General features: G+C 37.4%; 2 protein-coding genes across 2 annotated transcripts in view; one reads left to right on the forward strand and one right to left on the reverse strand.

Annotated features, from left to right (window-relative positions):
• Positions 1-35: 35 nt before the first annotated feature.
• On the reverse strand, positions 36-4,385 carry LOC116307054 (uncharacterized). Its single transcript, XM_031717195.1, has 6 exons — positions 4,067-4,385; positions 3,605-3,622; positions 2,732-2,902; positions 2,208-2,297; positions 1,879-2,028; positions 36-1,287 (listed from the first exon to the last, which is right to left on the reverse strand). The coding sequence occupies exons 1-6, from the start codon at positions 4,265-4,267 to the stop codon at positions 1,198-1,200; spliced, it is 720 nt and encodes a 239-aa protein (XP_031573055.1). The 5' UTR covers positions 4,268-4,385; the 3' UTR covers positions 36-1,197.
• Positions 4,386-4,838: 453 nt separating this feature from the next.
• LOC116307048 (HEAT repeat-containing protein 5B) overlaps positions 4,839-14,219 on the forward strand; it is a 30,357-nt gene continuing 20,976 nt past the window's right edge. Inside the window, exons 1-14 of the mRNA XM_031717187.2 lie at positions 4,839-5,081; positions 5,593-5,804; positions 5,954-6,002; positions 6,918-6,977; positions 7,170-7,319; positions 7,967-8,290; positions 9,338-10,003; positions 10,724-10,835; positions 11,329-11,481; positions 11,786-11,885; positions 12,153-12,262; positions 12,808-12,971; positions 13,243-13,317; positions 13,626-13,850. Of these exons, the coding sequence (XP_031573047.2) occupies positions 4,953-5,081; positions 5,593-5,804; positions 5,954-6,002; positions 6,918-6,977; positions 7,170-7,319; positions 7,967-8,290; positions 9,338-10,003; positions 10,724-10,835; positions 11,329-11,481; positions 11,786-11,885; positions 12,153-12,262; positions 12,808-12,971; positions 13,243-13,317; positions 13,626-13,850 (2,529 nt within the window). The 5' untranslated portion in view covers positions 4,839-4,952. The remainder of the gene's footprint in view (positions 5,082-5,592; positions 5,805-5,953; positions 6,003-6,917; positions 6,978-7,169; positions 7,320-7,966; positions 8,291-9,337; positions 10,004-10,723; positions 10,836-11,328; positions 11,482-11,785; positions 11,886-12,152; positions 12,263-12,807; positions 12,972-13,242; positions 13,318-13,625; positions 13,851-14,219) is intronic.

A 14,219-nucleotide genomic window follows, 5' to 3' on the forward strand; every position in this document is an offset into this window, starting at 1 on the left:
TGATTGAGTTTCAAATACATTTTGAGTTAAGACAATTTTGGATTTATATTCCAAAGAACTAAACTTTTAATGAAAATGTTGATGTTGTTGTTTCAGTTCGGTACAATAGCTCTGTTACACCCTTCGTGACAACCGTCGTAGTGAGTTCGAACTCAGAGAACAAGCCAGGGCATCCCCTTTCTCAGCTTCAGATATATTTAACGACGACCCTTTCAAAATGCGGATTATTTTTGTTACATGATACTGCTTCAGTTGTTCAGCTACAACCTTAATTAAAGCATAGTTAAGGGAGCGCTATTAACTAACGTTAAAGCTCATATATTGCTATGTAACGGAAGGATTCATTGAAATATTCCGCATCGTTTTGACGTTGGCTTACCTCAGTGAAACAAAGTAAATACAGCAGTACGTAGCCAAAACAATGCTCCTATAGAGCTTCTCTCTAGCCTCATAATAGAAAGTTACATAAAGGACTAAGTATAAATGCCGAAAAAGAATGTCTTGCTTAGTTTTTTTTTTTTTTATCGTGAGTTTGTGTTTTTCCTCATATAAGGTATTTTTTTTTTACAATTTGACAAACTATATATAAAAAACTCGACGTGGAAAAATCAGATAGAAATATTATAAGGAATTTTTTTTTCATTTTTGTACCCAAGATTTGCTACCAAAAAATGACTAGAGTTTTGAAATCCCATATTCACTACATACACCTACTTGTACGAACGTTGCCATACGATATTAGAACATTAGTAATTTGTGAGAAAGGAATACATTAAAAGACAAAAGAAAAAGTTCAGCTTCAGTGATCTTCTTTTGTTTTTTAATATAATTCCTATCCCACTAAATCACTAATGTTCTATTTTCGTATGTCAACGTTCTTGCAAGTAGGTGTATATCACTAGGTTTAGAACTTTTCGTAACGTATTTCCGGGTCCAATCGCTCACGAAAACCGCTAAAATAAAACAAAAATTTTTTTTGTCATTGCTGTAATCTCCAATTGAAAAAATATATAATAACTTTGGACAACAAATCCTGTCCTGAAGAAAGAGTAAGAAGAAGAATCTTAATAGAGCACTGCTTTTCGTTTTGGACCCGTCGTTTTTCCATAAGACTGACGTCACAATCAAAAGCTCTCTCGGTTTCTTTATACATATGTGTGTGTGTGTGTGTTCCTCTAGTTCCTCTATAAATGGTGGTTACTGTATCGTACAAACAGAACTCTTGACATTCTGTTGCATGGCCGTTGGAAGACCTGTTTTACGATTCTGCCTCAACAGATCAAGGATCTAAAGGAAATGAAAAGAAACAAAAATCATGTTTTGCCCCTATGAGATAGTGAGCGTTGTCTAAAACTCACTTGTACTTATTTTGGTCCCTAAGTTCAGTAGCGGATCTAGGGGTGGGTTTTGGGGGTTGCAGCCCCCCCCCCCCCCCCCTGAGAGCCATCGTGATTTATTATTATTATTATTTTCTTTTCATGACAACACCAACAGTATCGCGAGTTTTATTAAAATAGCGGTGCCGAACACATTTCGCTCGCTTTTTTTCTATACGCCGTGTGTGGGACCTGAAACAACCATGCTCGCCTGCAGCAAATAATCATCATAAGACCTACTTCCGTTTGGGAGTCCTGTGCTACTTTCCGGCCAAACAAGTACCTCAATCGATGCTACAACCCCCCCTTCGAAAAAATCCTGAATCCGCCCCTGAAGTTTTCTAATAAAGCTAGACCTTCAAATTTTTTCGACATCCTGAAACAACCACTTGGCTGATCTAAGTCAGGTCATGACTAACTCACAGATCGAAGCCTGAAACAACTTCTGCGCTGATCTAAGTCAGGACACGTCTAACTCACAGATCAGTCGAAAGCCACTCACCGCTAAGCACTCCATAAAGTCTATGGAGTTGGTGTTATCCAAGTCGATTTTTCTCATAATGTCTTGGACTTGTTCTTTAGTGAAGAGAGCTGTTCCAGTCGAGGCCGATGTACTATCGAGAATTTTCTCTAGCTCGAAAAAATCGATGGTCTATGAAAATGGAAAACAAAATGGTGATGAAAGAAGGTAGATAAAATCCTTTTCATCAGACAGACAGACAGACAGACAGACAGACAGACAGACAGACAGACAGACAGATCTTCGGATCGATCTACGTGTAACGTGTCACCTCCATATTCCCCCCTTAATCGTTTTGACAGAACACATACCCCATCTCGGTTAATGTCAGCTTCGACGAATTTCTTCTCCGCGGTAAGAACGGTGGACAGCGGTAACTCTGGAAACTTTTGGGCGATTGCCTGCAAAAAAAAGCAAAAGTCTTTCAAAAAGAGATCTGAGTTTTGCTCCTTCACAGTAAAGCTGTATTCCTTACTTTATGTATAAAAGACGGTACTAGTCAGCTGTAAAGTGTCTGTACAGGAAAAATGAACTATGGTCTTATAACTTAGTCCGTCGAACTTGAGGTCCAGAGTTGTTATGCCCCTCCCCTCCCCTATTCCCTATGAATGGGGACCATAAAATTGCCGGTTAACTCATCCCCCGTCTAAATGCTGAGTCGACTTCAATGAACTTGCATCCATCCAGAGGAAGTGTTGACCTAATTGCATCGTATACAGAAACTAGAACCAACCGCTAGTACTGAGATAAACTTGAATGCAATCACATGCCCCTCGTTGGTCCAATATCAGTCAGAGTTTGTATGGGTAAAATTTGAAAGAACGGGTCTACTCACCGCATACAGTTTTTCAGGGTCTTCAAAGGGATCATTGACCTCATGACTGTTCTGCTGTTCACCAGTTGTCTTTTTACCGCCGCCATCTTTGGCTTTCAAGTCCATTTTAGTCTTTCTCTTGGCGGGTCGTTTTGGTTTGCGCGCTGTAGTGGGTCGCGCTTTTTTACCATCCTGAAGAAAAAAGTATGTATCCATTTGGTAAATAAGGAAGAGAGAGAAAAAAAAGCAGACCAAGAAGCTCAGTGTATTCAAATACTATAGTGGAAATGGTAACAGAATAAAAGCAGCAGAAAGGAAGGAAAGGAAGGAATATGAAGGGAGGAAGAAGGAAGAAAGGAAAAATTTACAGCACAGTCCAAAAGGCTAAGTAAACCAGTAAACAGTAAACTCAGTAAACTACGATCGGTAACTCAGGGGAGAAAGCGTTGCGTGACGACACTGAAAGCGGCTTTGGGGGAGACTAGATAACCTTAGGGGCAAGTCAAAACAATTATCATCTCACGGGATCCGATTAGAGTTGAGTATGATGGTTATATCTGGTACGCACCACCTCTAGAAGTGAAATCCAGGATTTTCACTTCAAATATCTTCAAAACTAAAAGTCAAAACGCGCAGGGATCAGTACCGTTACCGGCCATTACCTAACACAATAAAGTCGGGTCATACTTTGAATCCTTGTTCTATTTAGCATTTACGTATTACTTGTTTTGACCTTGCCCCGTTACTGCGACAATGTGCGTCACTACATCTTTGGATGTACGTTCTTTCCGTGTTCTATGTATATGCATGGATTTAGTTTTACAGGAATCCCAAGCTATGCGTACAATTGGAGAGGTTGGGCTTCCTGTGTTGTTAAGACACAAGTTACAGTACCTTAGAAAGTTCAGCAACCTTTGGTTTGAAACACATATAAAGAAAGAGAAAATCAGTCATTTCAAAGTTTCCTAATGGATACTATATTAAGATAAAATACTTTTAGATGATGAACTTTGTAATTAGATGCCTACAGACCATGATTCCAAAATGTATCAGTGATAAACTTTCCCGTTTACACTGAGGCTTTTAAAAATGTACCTTCAAAACATTATAAAGTCTGGCTTCGTGTTCTGGTAAATTTACAGTGATAACAATTGCTTAACTACTCACAGCCATCGCCCAGCTTTACGACAATACTTTAGCAAAAGAATACTAATGTAATTTTAAAAGCGACATAAACAGTAGTTGACTATGTTTGACAGTATTTATACACTAATACAGGGCTAACGATAGTTGTACGGCGACTCCATTAAAACTGGGGGTATGTATTTTAGTGAAAGTTCAACGCAATTTCTTTACCTGTTTCTTGAGGCTGTCTATCGTATTCATCAAATCATAGTTCTGTCCTTTGAGGGTATTAACCTCTCTATCTTTCTCTCTGAGTTGAGCTTTGAATTCTTCTCTCTCCTTGAGCCCTCTTACGAAGTCTTGTGTCGTCTGGTCGCGAATGATGTCTCCATCGCGATTGAACTCCCCGTCCGCCTGATCTTGCCCTTCCATCTGGTATCTTGGAAATAGTTATGGTACTTCTGGTTCGTGAGCTATGTTAATTCGGTAATTATAACTTACATTAGTTGCTATTAAACAAGCTTATTTGTCGTGTTGCCATCCACGGGTCAGTGAGCCTTTTGTGAGTTACCATACTCTCCCCTCCCCCGTCAGCAAGAAAATGTCGCACATGGATTAAAACAATTTAGTCATAAAATTTTGATAACGATATGTTTTATTTCGTTTTCTCAATTAACTCTATTTTTCAAAGATTTTTTGTAAAAAAAAATGTTAACAAATCCATGCATCAATCCATGTAGAAATTTTTACTTTATTTTTTTTTCAGAATTTTTGAATATAAACTTGGGAGCTTAAAATATAAGTAAAAACCCTTTAAAAAACATAAAAGCAAATCTTATTTTAGGACCCTTTTATTTAGGCATTTATATATCTATTTATTTGTATTTTTTATAAATACTTTATATATTTTGGCGTGGGCTCCCTGTCTTACTGAACGAAAAACCTTACCCCCTCCCCCTAAGGTTCCAATTTGATTAGGAGCCCGCAATACTAGCTATCATTTGATTTCGACACCGTACAAATTCTAAAATGGCTGGGCGTTTGCCAATTGACTTTAGTTCAAAATAACCCACGATTTTACCACGGATTTCCTTCTAATCGGCCAGTCCTTTACATCATGGACTTCCCAGAGGTTTCTCTTCTCTATAACGAGGAAGAATACGCCAAAACTCCTAAAAATCAGAAGGAAATCTTCATCTATGAATGGCTTAGGAACTTGGAAAATGACCTGTCAAACGTCACCAGGGTAAGGACTTATCTCTCTGTTTTTAGCCAGTTTTTGGTACTCTAACCTTTATTTAAAGCCTTTTTGTAAATTTACGATATAAAAGAAACATATAGGAAAGAAAATGATTGACATTTGAATCGAAATATTACGATTCCACAGCCTTGTTTAAGTAAAGTTTGTGAAGCCTTGCATCGCAGTGTAAAATGTAGTGAGACAAACGAAAGTTCGGGGAAAATCCTTTAAGCTTTACTCTTTTAGAACTAAGATTATACTCCCTATGAATACTGATTACGCAAAAGAAGAATAGAGTATGCATATAATGTCATACTACATCCAGTAAGTTATGACATTGATCGTAATATTTGTTTACATGTAACTCTGATCATGATGATGAATATACAGCTAAGATCATGTATTCCTAGGGTATTTAGCATATTTCCTTTTTGAGATAAATCAAGAATATAAGGTGTTATTTTTAAAATTTTTTTATTACTAAATACATGTACTTTATATTTATTTTTTTCTGTAGCCAAAAGTCAAAAGCTGCCAAAAGGAGTTGACGGAGCAACTGACCAAGCAGCTTAATGTATCCCTCGGCCCTCCTACCAGGGAACTACTGGCCAATTGTTTTGCTATAATGTACAGTATTGGGGACACCTTTGCTGTCTTTGAGACTGTCAACAAATGTACTGACATAATCAAAAACAAGGATGAATCTCCAACTTATTTGCCCTTTAAGCTGTAAGTCATAATTATTGTTCTTTTAAAGGGTAAAATATAGGAATATTACAGCATGGCATTCATGTTGATTGTATACTTAACAGAAGAACTTATATCTAGCACCAGATATTCTTTTGCATCTATTAAGATTATGTCTTATTTTGTTGTAGCACTGCTGTTGCTTGCATCGGAGCAATGTTTCAAAAGCTTGGTAGAATGGTAAGGTTTCTCTTGTTATGTATTCTAATGATAGAAGAGGTGTATAACCGAACTCTTTACCTTGGCTATACAGTGTTTTCCCCTTTAAGACCACATGTCATTCTCTAGAGTATCATTTCTTTGTTTAATAGTCACATGCCATTCTCTAGAGTATCATTTCTTTGTTTAATAGTTACTCATAAAAAGACACATATCAATGCAAGTCAAATAAAGAATCTTATTCTCTAGAGAATGACATACTGGTATGGTCTAAAATGGTAAAACTTGATGCCCAAAATGTAAAGAGTTCTATTCTATAGAGGAATGCACTTTAAACAGGCTACAGTACTCACTTTAGTTTTCACATAAACATAGTAATCTTTTCCCTTTTTCCCAAAGAATGATTGAAAGAAATCAATGTATATGTAAAATAGATAAACAAGGCAAAAGCTAGACAGTGATAAAATGAGTGATTGAATTTGAACGAATTTTGTGAATAAACTAATGTATGAATCATCAACTTACAAAGTTACGTTGCTTAATATTCCTCTTATATCCCATACTTTTCAAGATCAGTCAGCTAATCTTTTTAATAACTTACCAATGTTTATAAGGAACTGTACCATCTCAAACCAATTTTCTAATTACACCTTTAAACACTTAATGAATAGGGCAAAGACTTCTTAAATTGTGAATATGCTGTAAATCTCATATATTTCATATAATATATATATATATATGTATATATATTTTTTTCTTATCTTGTAATTGATGATTAGCTCAATTATTTTTGTTATATTTAGAATTTGTCTTACGTTATTTATGTTATGTTATGCAGATGAAGAGCCACCTATGTGGATATGCTGTAATAAAGCCGTTATTATTATTATTATTATTATTATGTAAAATAAATGAAATCATCTCAAATGTTTCTAGGTTGGTGGCTCTTGTCAAGAAACTGTCCAGATCCTCATCAAGGCAATGAAAAACTCAGAGGTATACAATTGTATGAATATTATAATAACATAGAGTTTCTTCGTACACATATGATAATCTGTATGCATTTACAATAACTGAGAAAATAAAAAAATATTAAAACTATAGAAAATAACTGATATGAATTAGAATATTTTTCTTTCAATTTCCTTATTTTCTTTGTTACTAACTATTTCAATATTGTTCAATCAGTCTCAAGGAAAGTGTGAAATACTCTTATGCCTGCAAAGGATTATGGATGGAATTGGACAAATGGGAACTTCAGTCCATAAAGATGTTTATAAAGCTGTTCGTAATTGCATGGCAGATAGATCAATGCCTGTACGATGTGCTGCCACCAAGGTAGGCTGTCACCATAGCTTGTTTCTTTATTCATAATTTATTGTTACCTCTGCTATTGCCATGTTAATTGTCATCAATACCATCAACATACCATCATTATATCGTCATCACAATCTCAGTACCATGCTATCATCATCATCATTATTAATCATCATCATCATCACCATTAAATTCATTGTCATTACTACCATACCATACCTTTATCATTTTCAGAAATTATTGAAATTTCACAATTGAGACTAGCATTAAAGCAGTTAGTGTTTGAAAACCACGAAGTATATCTGGTCTCAAAAATTATTTTGAAATTCTTGTACGTTTATTGAATGGCTCCAAAAATAACTTTAGTTAGAGGTTATGCATCATTTTCATACGCAGCCAGTCCATAAAGGCTTCCACATTCAGAAGACAGCATGCCAGTGTCAAGTTAGGGGTGCTAGTCAAAGAGATTTTTTGGGTTATTGGTGAATGACATTAGACTATCACTAACCTTTATAAGGCTCTAAGGAATTTAAGATGTAAATAAACTTTGTCTTTATTTGTCACTTTAGAGGAACACAGCAACAATACAATATTATACTATATGTAAATATGATAATAACTAACTATCATTATTATTGTACTAAATATGCTATAATTTTCTCTTCCAGTGTGCATTGGGTCTCGTCAAACATGCTACATTCCTCTACACCAGTGAACTAGAAACCATGGTATCAACATCCCTAAAAGCACTTGAAGGTTCTAACTACGATGTCAGGATTTGTGTATCTCTGTTCCTGGGTACACTGATGGCTGCCACCCAACAGCCTCCTTCAGGGGGAAGCAGTAAAGGCAAAAGACTAGTTACATTGGAAGAAGTCTTGTCTTTGATGTCTGGTGGCTTTCTTAGGGGTGGTATCGGCTTCTTGAAGGGCAGTGGTGGGGAACTACTGAAGAGTACAGCTCCTAGAGAAGTTAGAGTAGGAGTAACACAGGTAAATTCTCAATCATTTTTTAGACATTTTAGATCTCTATGAGAAATATACCCATCTGAGTTATCTTTTGTGGTAGCACAGATGGTGTTTAAATGGTACAGCTTGTTACTGACTTTATACTGAAAATAACAGTTATAAAAAGTTAATTAATTGTGTGTTCTTATTGGTCGGGAGTGCATCCATTATGACAAGACACAGCACACTCTCACACTTTCCATTGCATCATTCTTATCCAAAATAATGGCTATAGTAATTTGTATTTTTTTAAAGAATTGAAAAACTTGCTTGCTGTGCTGTGTGTAGTTTTAAAGCATTTGGGCGTTGGCAAAACACATTCATTAAGTTTTTAAAAAGCACTCCACTACACGGCATGCTTCTCCTAACATTTCTCTTGTGTTTATCAACCCCTGTGTGCTTTACTGTGCAGTATTTTACCATTACCTTACTGACCACTTTCTGTCACCTACGAACCACTGTATGGTGCAGATTGTTAACTATTACAGTGCTTTACAACTGCACACAAGTGCTCACAAACATTTTCTATTTCTTCGATAACTGACAATTAAACCTACTGTATTCCCTTGCTTGCCTGGGGAATCAAGGTTGGTTCAGGGGGGGGGGGACTGCTTTTATCTATCACATCTGGGATCTTAAGTTTGAATCCTGGACTCATTATCTCATGTGAGCAGTGTTTGTTTGATATCCTGACCTCTTTTGATGTGATAAATTTTCTATGGGTCCTCAGTACATGTATAACACACTCTTTTCTTAATACTTCCATTTCGAGTTCGCCTTTGATCAGTCTTAGGCTTGATTGTGTACAAATGCGTTCTTTTCTTTCATTAAAGCCTATTGTATAGTAAGGAATGTTAATTACAGAACAATATGGGTTGATTGAAATGTCACAGGTTTTGGTTGAATAGCTGAATATTATAACGCACAACCGAGACTAAGACTGAGCAAAGAGAACTTGAAACTGGAGTATTCAGCCCAGAGGCTGTTTTATGATATCGTTCTAAAAATAAAACTTATTGGTTTGCCTTTCAGAGTTATGTGACTCTCTTCAATGAAATGGGAGGCACATGGGTGAGAAAGAATGTTGGTCTTATCCTGACGCATGTCCTTGAACTACTGTCCAACCCCAAGGCCACCAACACTCATGTAGATGCTGTATACTCCAGGCGCTGTGTGTCATTCATCCTACGTGCAGTTCTGGGACGCCTGTTGGATGACTCGTCACAGATGGAAGCAGCAAAGGAAATCTGTACGCTCATTACAAAGAAAATGAACATTGTGAATAGTATTATTAATAGTTACACAGACAGTAACACACCCAGTAGTAATAGTATACAAGGAATGGAAGATGTAATAAACACTCAGCATGTTTTGATATGTGCTCTACAAGAACTTGGGTGTCTAATTCATGGTCTTGGTACATCGGCATTGTCGTTAGTCACAGAAAATATCTTAGACCATGTGTTGTCAGTATTGTTGCACCCAGCTCCGGCAGCACAGCTTGCGGCAGCCTGGTGCCTGAGGTGTGTGACTGTTTCCGTACCCTCACAATTAACACCTACTGTGGATAGGTGTGTTGAACGAATAAATGGGCTCAAGGCATCAGGCGAGGCTGTGGGAGGGTACACTCATGCACTAGCTGCTCTCATTGGTGGAGTGTATCAGTGTCCTCTTGGCATACCCCATGCAAAAGGAAAGGTGAGTGAATAGATGTGTCTTTGAAATCTTGTTGCAGAGCAGCACAATCCTCTAGATATATTTTAAAAAGAAACATTCTTGTTTTGACAAGAGCAAGGCTCGATAGCCAGTGGCTAACAAACCTTTGGCCCTCGTCCATGATCAAACTGGAATTTAGAAGCTGATTTTTGCAGACCCTTGGAGCACAGGAGAGAACCAACTAGAAGCTCTTGTCACATACAACACCAAACACAGTGGGACTCAAACACAGGTGACATTGATGAGAGGCGACCAATCTCACCACTATGCCACCCTTCCCTTTGCTATTTATAAGTTATCTTTCAAAAAGATAATTGCCCTATAACATTATGACGTCACAGCTTGCCTACATGGGCAAGAATGATATGAATTTAGGCGAAATTTTCTTTCGTTCGGGATATTTAGTACAACATTTATCTGTTATCACCTTTCCCCGTCTAATTAACCATTTTTTATTGTGATTTGATTCGTTTTGCTGTTATTTTGCCCCCTCTGACGACCATGATCCTTAGCATTAAAACAATAGATTGTTTTGATGTGACATCGTAGTGTTATAGGGCAATTGAAAGGATTATTCTAACAAAAAATTGATCTTCTATAATGTGTACATATCGGTGCTTGAGTGTTGACTAGGGTTAAAGTTAATCATGGTACAATTATTGGTTGTAATGTAGTTTGTTACATACCATGTGTTATTTTCAGCTTGTTTTTAGTGTGGTGGAAGAGTTGCTGAAGACATCAACTGTCACGCCAAGATTAGCACTACATAAAGCCAAAGCTGGTTGGGTACTGCTTGGAGCACTTATGACCCTAGGTAAGGGACTTTATTCACAATTGTCATCATTGCAATTGTCATCATCATCCTCGTCTTCTGTCACGATCACAAAGAACTTTGTTATTATTTTGTTGAACATTTAATCATAGGCATCTTCTTAATGAACCTCATCATTTATCACGTCAGTATCAACAATACTGTCATCAGCATCACCATAATGGACCTCATCATTATAACTCATCATCACAATAACTCATCATCATCATTATCATTTATCACTGTCATCATCATCATCATCAATAACAAAATCGTCATCAATATCATCTCAATTAACTTCATTATCATTTATCACTGTCATCATTATTGTCATCAATAACAAAATTATCATCACCAGCATCATCATAATGAACTTTATCATTACTTATCACTTTTATCATCACCATCTTCAATTGCCGTCATCAGAATAATCCTCAAACTCATTTATCATTTCTGTTGCTTCCACCATCATAAAGATTTCTATAAATTTCTCCAGGGCCATCCGTGGTGAAGCAGCACCTACCAAAGATGCTTGTTCTGTGGACCAATGCCTTCCCTCAGTCTACCAAGGAATTTGAACAAGAGAAGAACAAGGGAGATTCATTTACATGGCATGTTACTTTTGAGAACAGAGCAGGAGCTCTATGCTGTGAGTCATATTTATACTGTCTCTTTTTTTAACCTTCTATTTGTACCCCAGCCGACCCCAGCCATTGTCAATAAAAGAGGAATCAACAGTGCTGTTGTGAAAAAAGGCATACACACACCACATTACACATTATCCTATTTTCTATACTTATACTGTTTTCAGATCACCTGCTAAAAATGTCCAAATCTTTGTGGTATAACATTATACTACTTCATATTATACATCGCTTTAAGTGGGCTTGATAATATACCCGCTAGTGGTAATAAGGTTATTTAATTGGCAACAAATGCGATTTATTCTTCAGCCATGTCAAGTTTTGTGTCCAACTGTTCTGCGATGGTCACCCCAGATCTCGTCCGTAAGCTGCTTGTTCCTCTGGAGTCTTGTCTATCCATGATGACCAGGTGGGTGTACTTTCTGTCTGTCTGTCTATCCATCCGTCTGTCTGTCTGTCTGTCTTTTTGTCATTCATTTATTCATCCATCCATCCATCCATCCATCCATCCATCCATCCATCCATCCATCCATCCATCCATCCATCCATCCATCCATCCATTCATATCTATTCATTCATCCATTCATTCATCCATTCATTCGTCCATCCGTCCGTCCGTCCGTCCGTCCATCCATCTATTCATTCACTCACTCATGCTATTTTTTTCATTTTTCAGTTTACCACAAATCATCAAACAACATGGTAACCATTTAAAAGCAAGCATCGCGATGATTCGCTTGCGCATGTACACTATGTTTTCCTTGCTTCCACCCAAAACATATGAGAGTAAGTAGGTCCATACCTGCCTAATAAATCTAATGTTTTCAGTAACCTCTCTCTGGGGTCAAACTGTGCACCCTGGTTTTCCTAAAATAGAGCAAACTTGGTTTGGCTATAAAAAAGGTGCAGATATCCACTGCCATATCGTTGATGTTCTCACGTCAAGCATTTTTATTGGAGGAGCTCTATTTCGCACACTGCGATTGGTTCAAAGGATATCATTAATTACTTGTCGTGTTGTTTCACAGTCATTTGAAGTTACTCTATTATTGTTATAGCTAAAGGAGCTGATGTCGCTAAAGACAGTCACTTTTCATTTTTTTATCTCGTTAGCAAAACGTTATTTCTTATGCTTTTCTTGGTTAAAAAAAAACCCCTCAAATTTCATGGAACTCTACTAAAACAATATCAGGGCAAGGCTAGGCAAATGCACAGATCGAATTGGAATTTAGCATTGTTGTGACCCCACAAACTCTGCTCACATGTGATGCTACGTCCAGGAATCCTTAATTCCCTAATGATGTTAATGATCCATCGTTTCATTTTTGTAGGTTATTTCCATAGTCTTCTTCGTGAACTCGTCGCGGAGTTCACTCTGGCGGAAAACCCATCGCTTACCACGACATCGTTACTCCGTACGGTATGTCACAAAGATGATACGATTCTTCTTGGTACCTGGTTACAGGAGACAGATCATAAATCTGTAGAAGAACAGGTAGGGCATTCTCAAATTGTTTTGTTTTCTCCCTGATGTTTAAGTAGAATGATTTTCTTTTGCGTCGAAATCGGAAACTGAAGCAGTTTATGCGTGTATTTGCAAGTGAAAACCGCTCGTCACAAGCGTAAGCACAAGCCAAGCAAAGGGATACCTTCCGATTATGATTTCTAAGTGCTTCTTACTGGAAGTTTACCAGAAATCATTATCTACATAAGGCAAAAAAATTTTTCTAATAAAATCTCAATCGTTTTTCTCTTGTTTTTAACAGTTACAGCCCAATAGTGCTTCTGGTTCTGGAGCACTTGAACACGACCCGTCCTGTGTATATGAACGCTGTCCTCAGGTACGTTGCGTTTGCCCTTGCCACCTCTGTGGCACCAGGAGCAAGCCCAGTGAATTTAAAATTTGTTTGTCATTAATTGGGATAGCTGTGGTATCGCATGCCACATGTTTGGCGCTCATTTATAATTGCGATATCTGCCATATGATAGGCCGTTAGTCTAATTATTACTGGTCATTTAGAATTGGGATACCTGTGGTAGTCTAATGGATTTTATGCACTCTCGACAAGCATGCGCAGTAAGAATAACAGGACTCGGTCTTTGGGATACCTGTGGTAGTCATTTTAATATACCATCATCTTGTTCGTAGGGTGAAGATTCGCCTGGCCCCCTTCCCTTGGGCGTGGCTGTGATTGACGCATCCATCAAGCTGTTTGGATTCATCTTCCCTTATGTTGCTCACAAACATCGCAGTCAGTTGCTATTGCACTTTGCGGAGTGTATCAGGCAGGCCAAGTCCAGTAGACAGCAAGCCATACAGACCAATATACTAACAGCATTCCTTTGTGCATTGAAGAGCTTAGCTGAAGCTAAGGTTGGTAAAATACAGTAGATTTAAAGTTTTCTGTCACACACTATCAAATCAGTACGTGACTGTGGTAACCATCCTCCATCAAGGCTCTGCTGTGACCTTAAGTTTGATTGGACAATCGCCAGATATTTGACTTTTACTCAAATGCAAAAAATCAAATCCTGATTTACACCTACTTGCAAGAAGGTTGTCATACAAGAATAGAACATTAGTAATTTTGAGAGAAAGGAATACATTAAAAGACAAAAGAAAAAGTTCAGCTTCAGTGATCTTCTTTTGTTTTTTAATATAATTCCTATCCCACTAAATCACTAATGTTTTATTTTCGTTTGACAACGTTCTTGCAAGTAGGTGTATCTTGGATATTTGCTT

The sequence above is a fragment of the Actinia tenebrosa genome, unplaced genomic scaffold (assembly GCF_029948245.1).
Source record: "Actinia tenebrosa isolate PJP-AT-01 unplaced genomic scaffold, QUT_ActTen_1.0 PGA_scaffold8__29_contigs__length_14323225, whole genome shotgun sequence".
Taxonomy (NCBI): domain Eukaryota; kingdom Metazoa; phylum Cnidaria; class Anthozoa; order Actiniaria; family Actiniidae; genus Actinia; species Actinia tenebrosa.

Excerpts from the sequence above, each read along its gene's own strand:
- LOC116307054 (XM_031717195.1), bottom strand. The coding sequence starts at position 4,267 with ATGGAAGGGCAAGATCAGGCGGACGGGGAGTTCAATCGCGATGGAGAC. Across the intron at positions 2,298-2,731 it reads ACCCTGAAAAACTGTATGCG|GCAATCGCCCAAAAGTTTCC; the intron begins GTGAGTAGACCC and ends TTTTTTTTGCAG. Across the intron at positions 2,029-2,207 it reads CTGACATTAACCGAGATGGG|ACCATCGATTTTTTCGAGCT; the intron begins GTATGTGTTCTG and ends CCATTTTCATAG.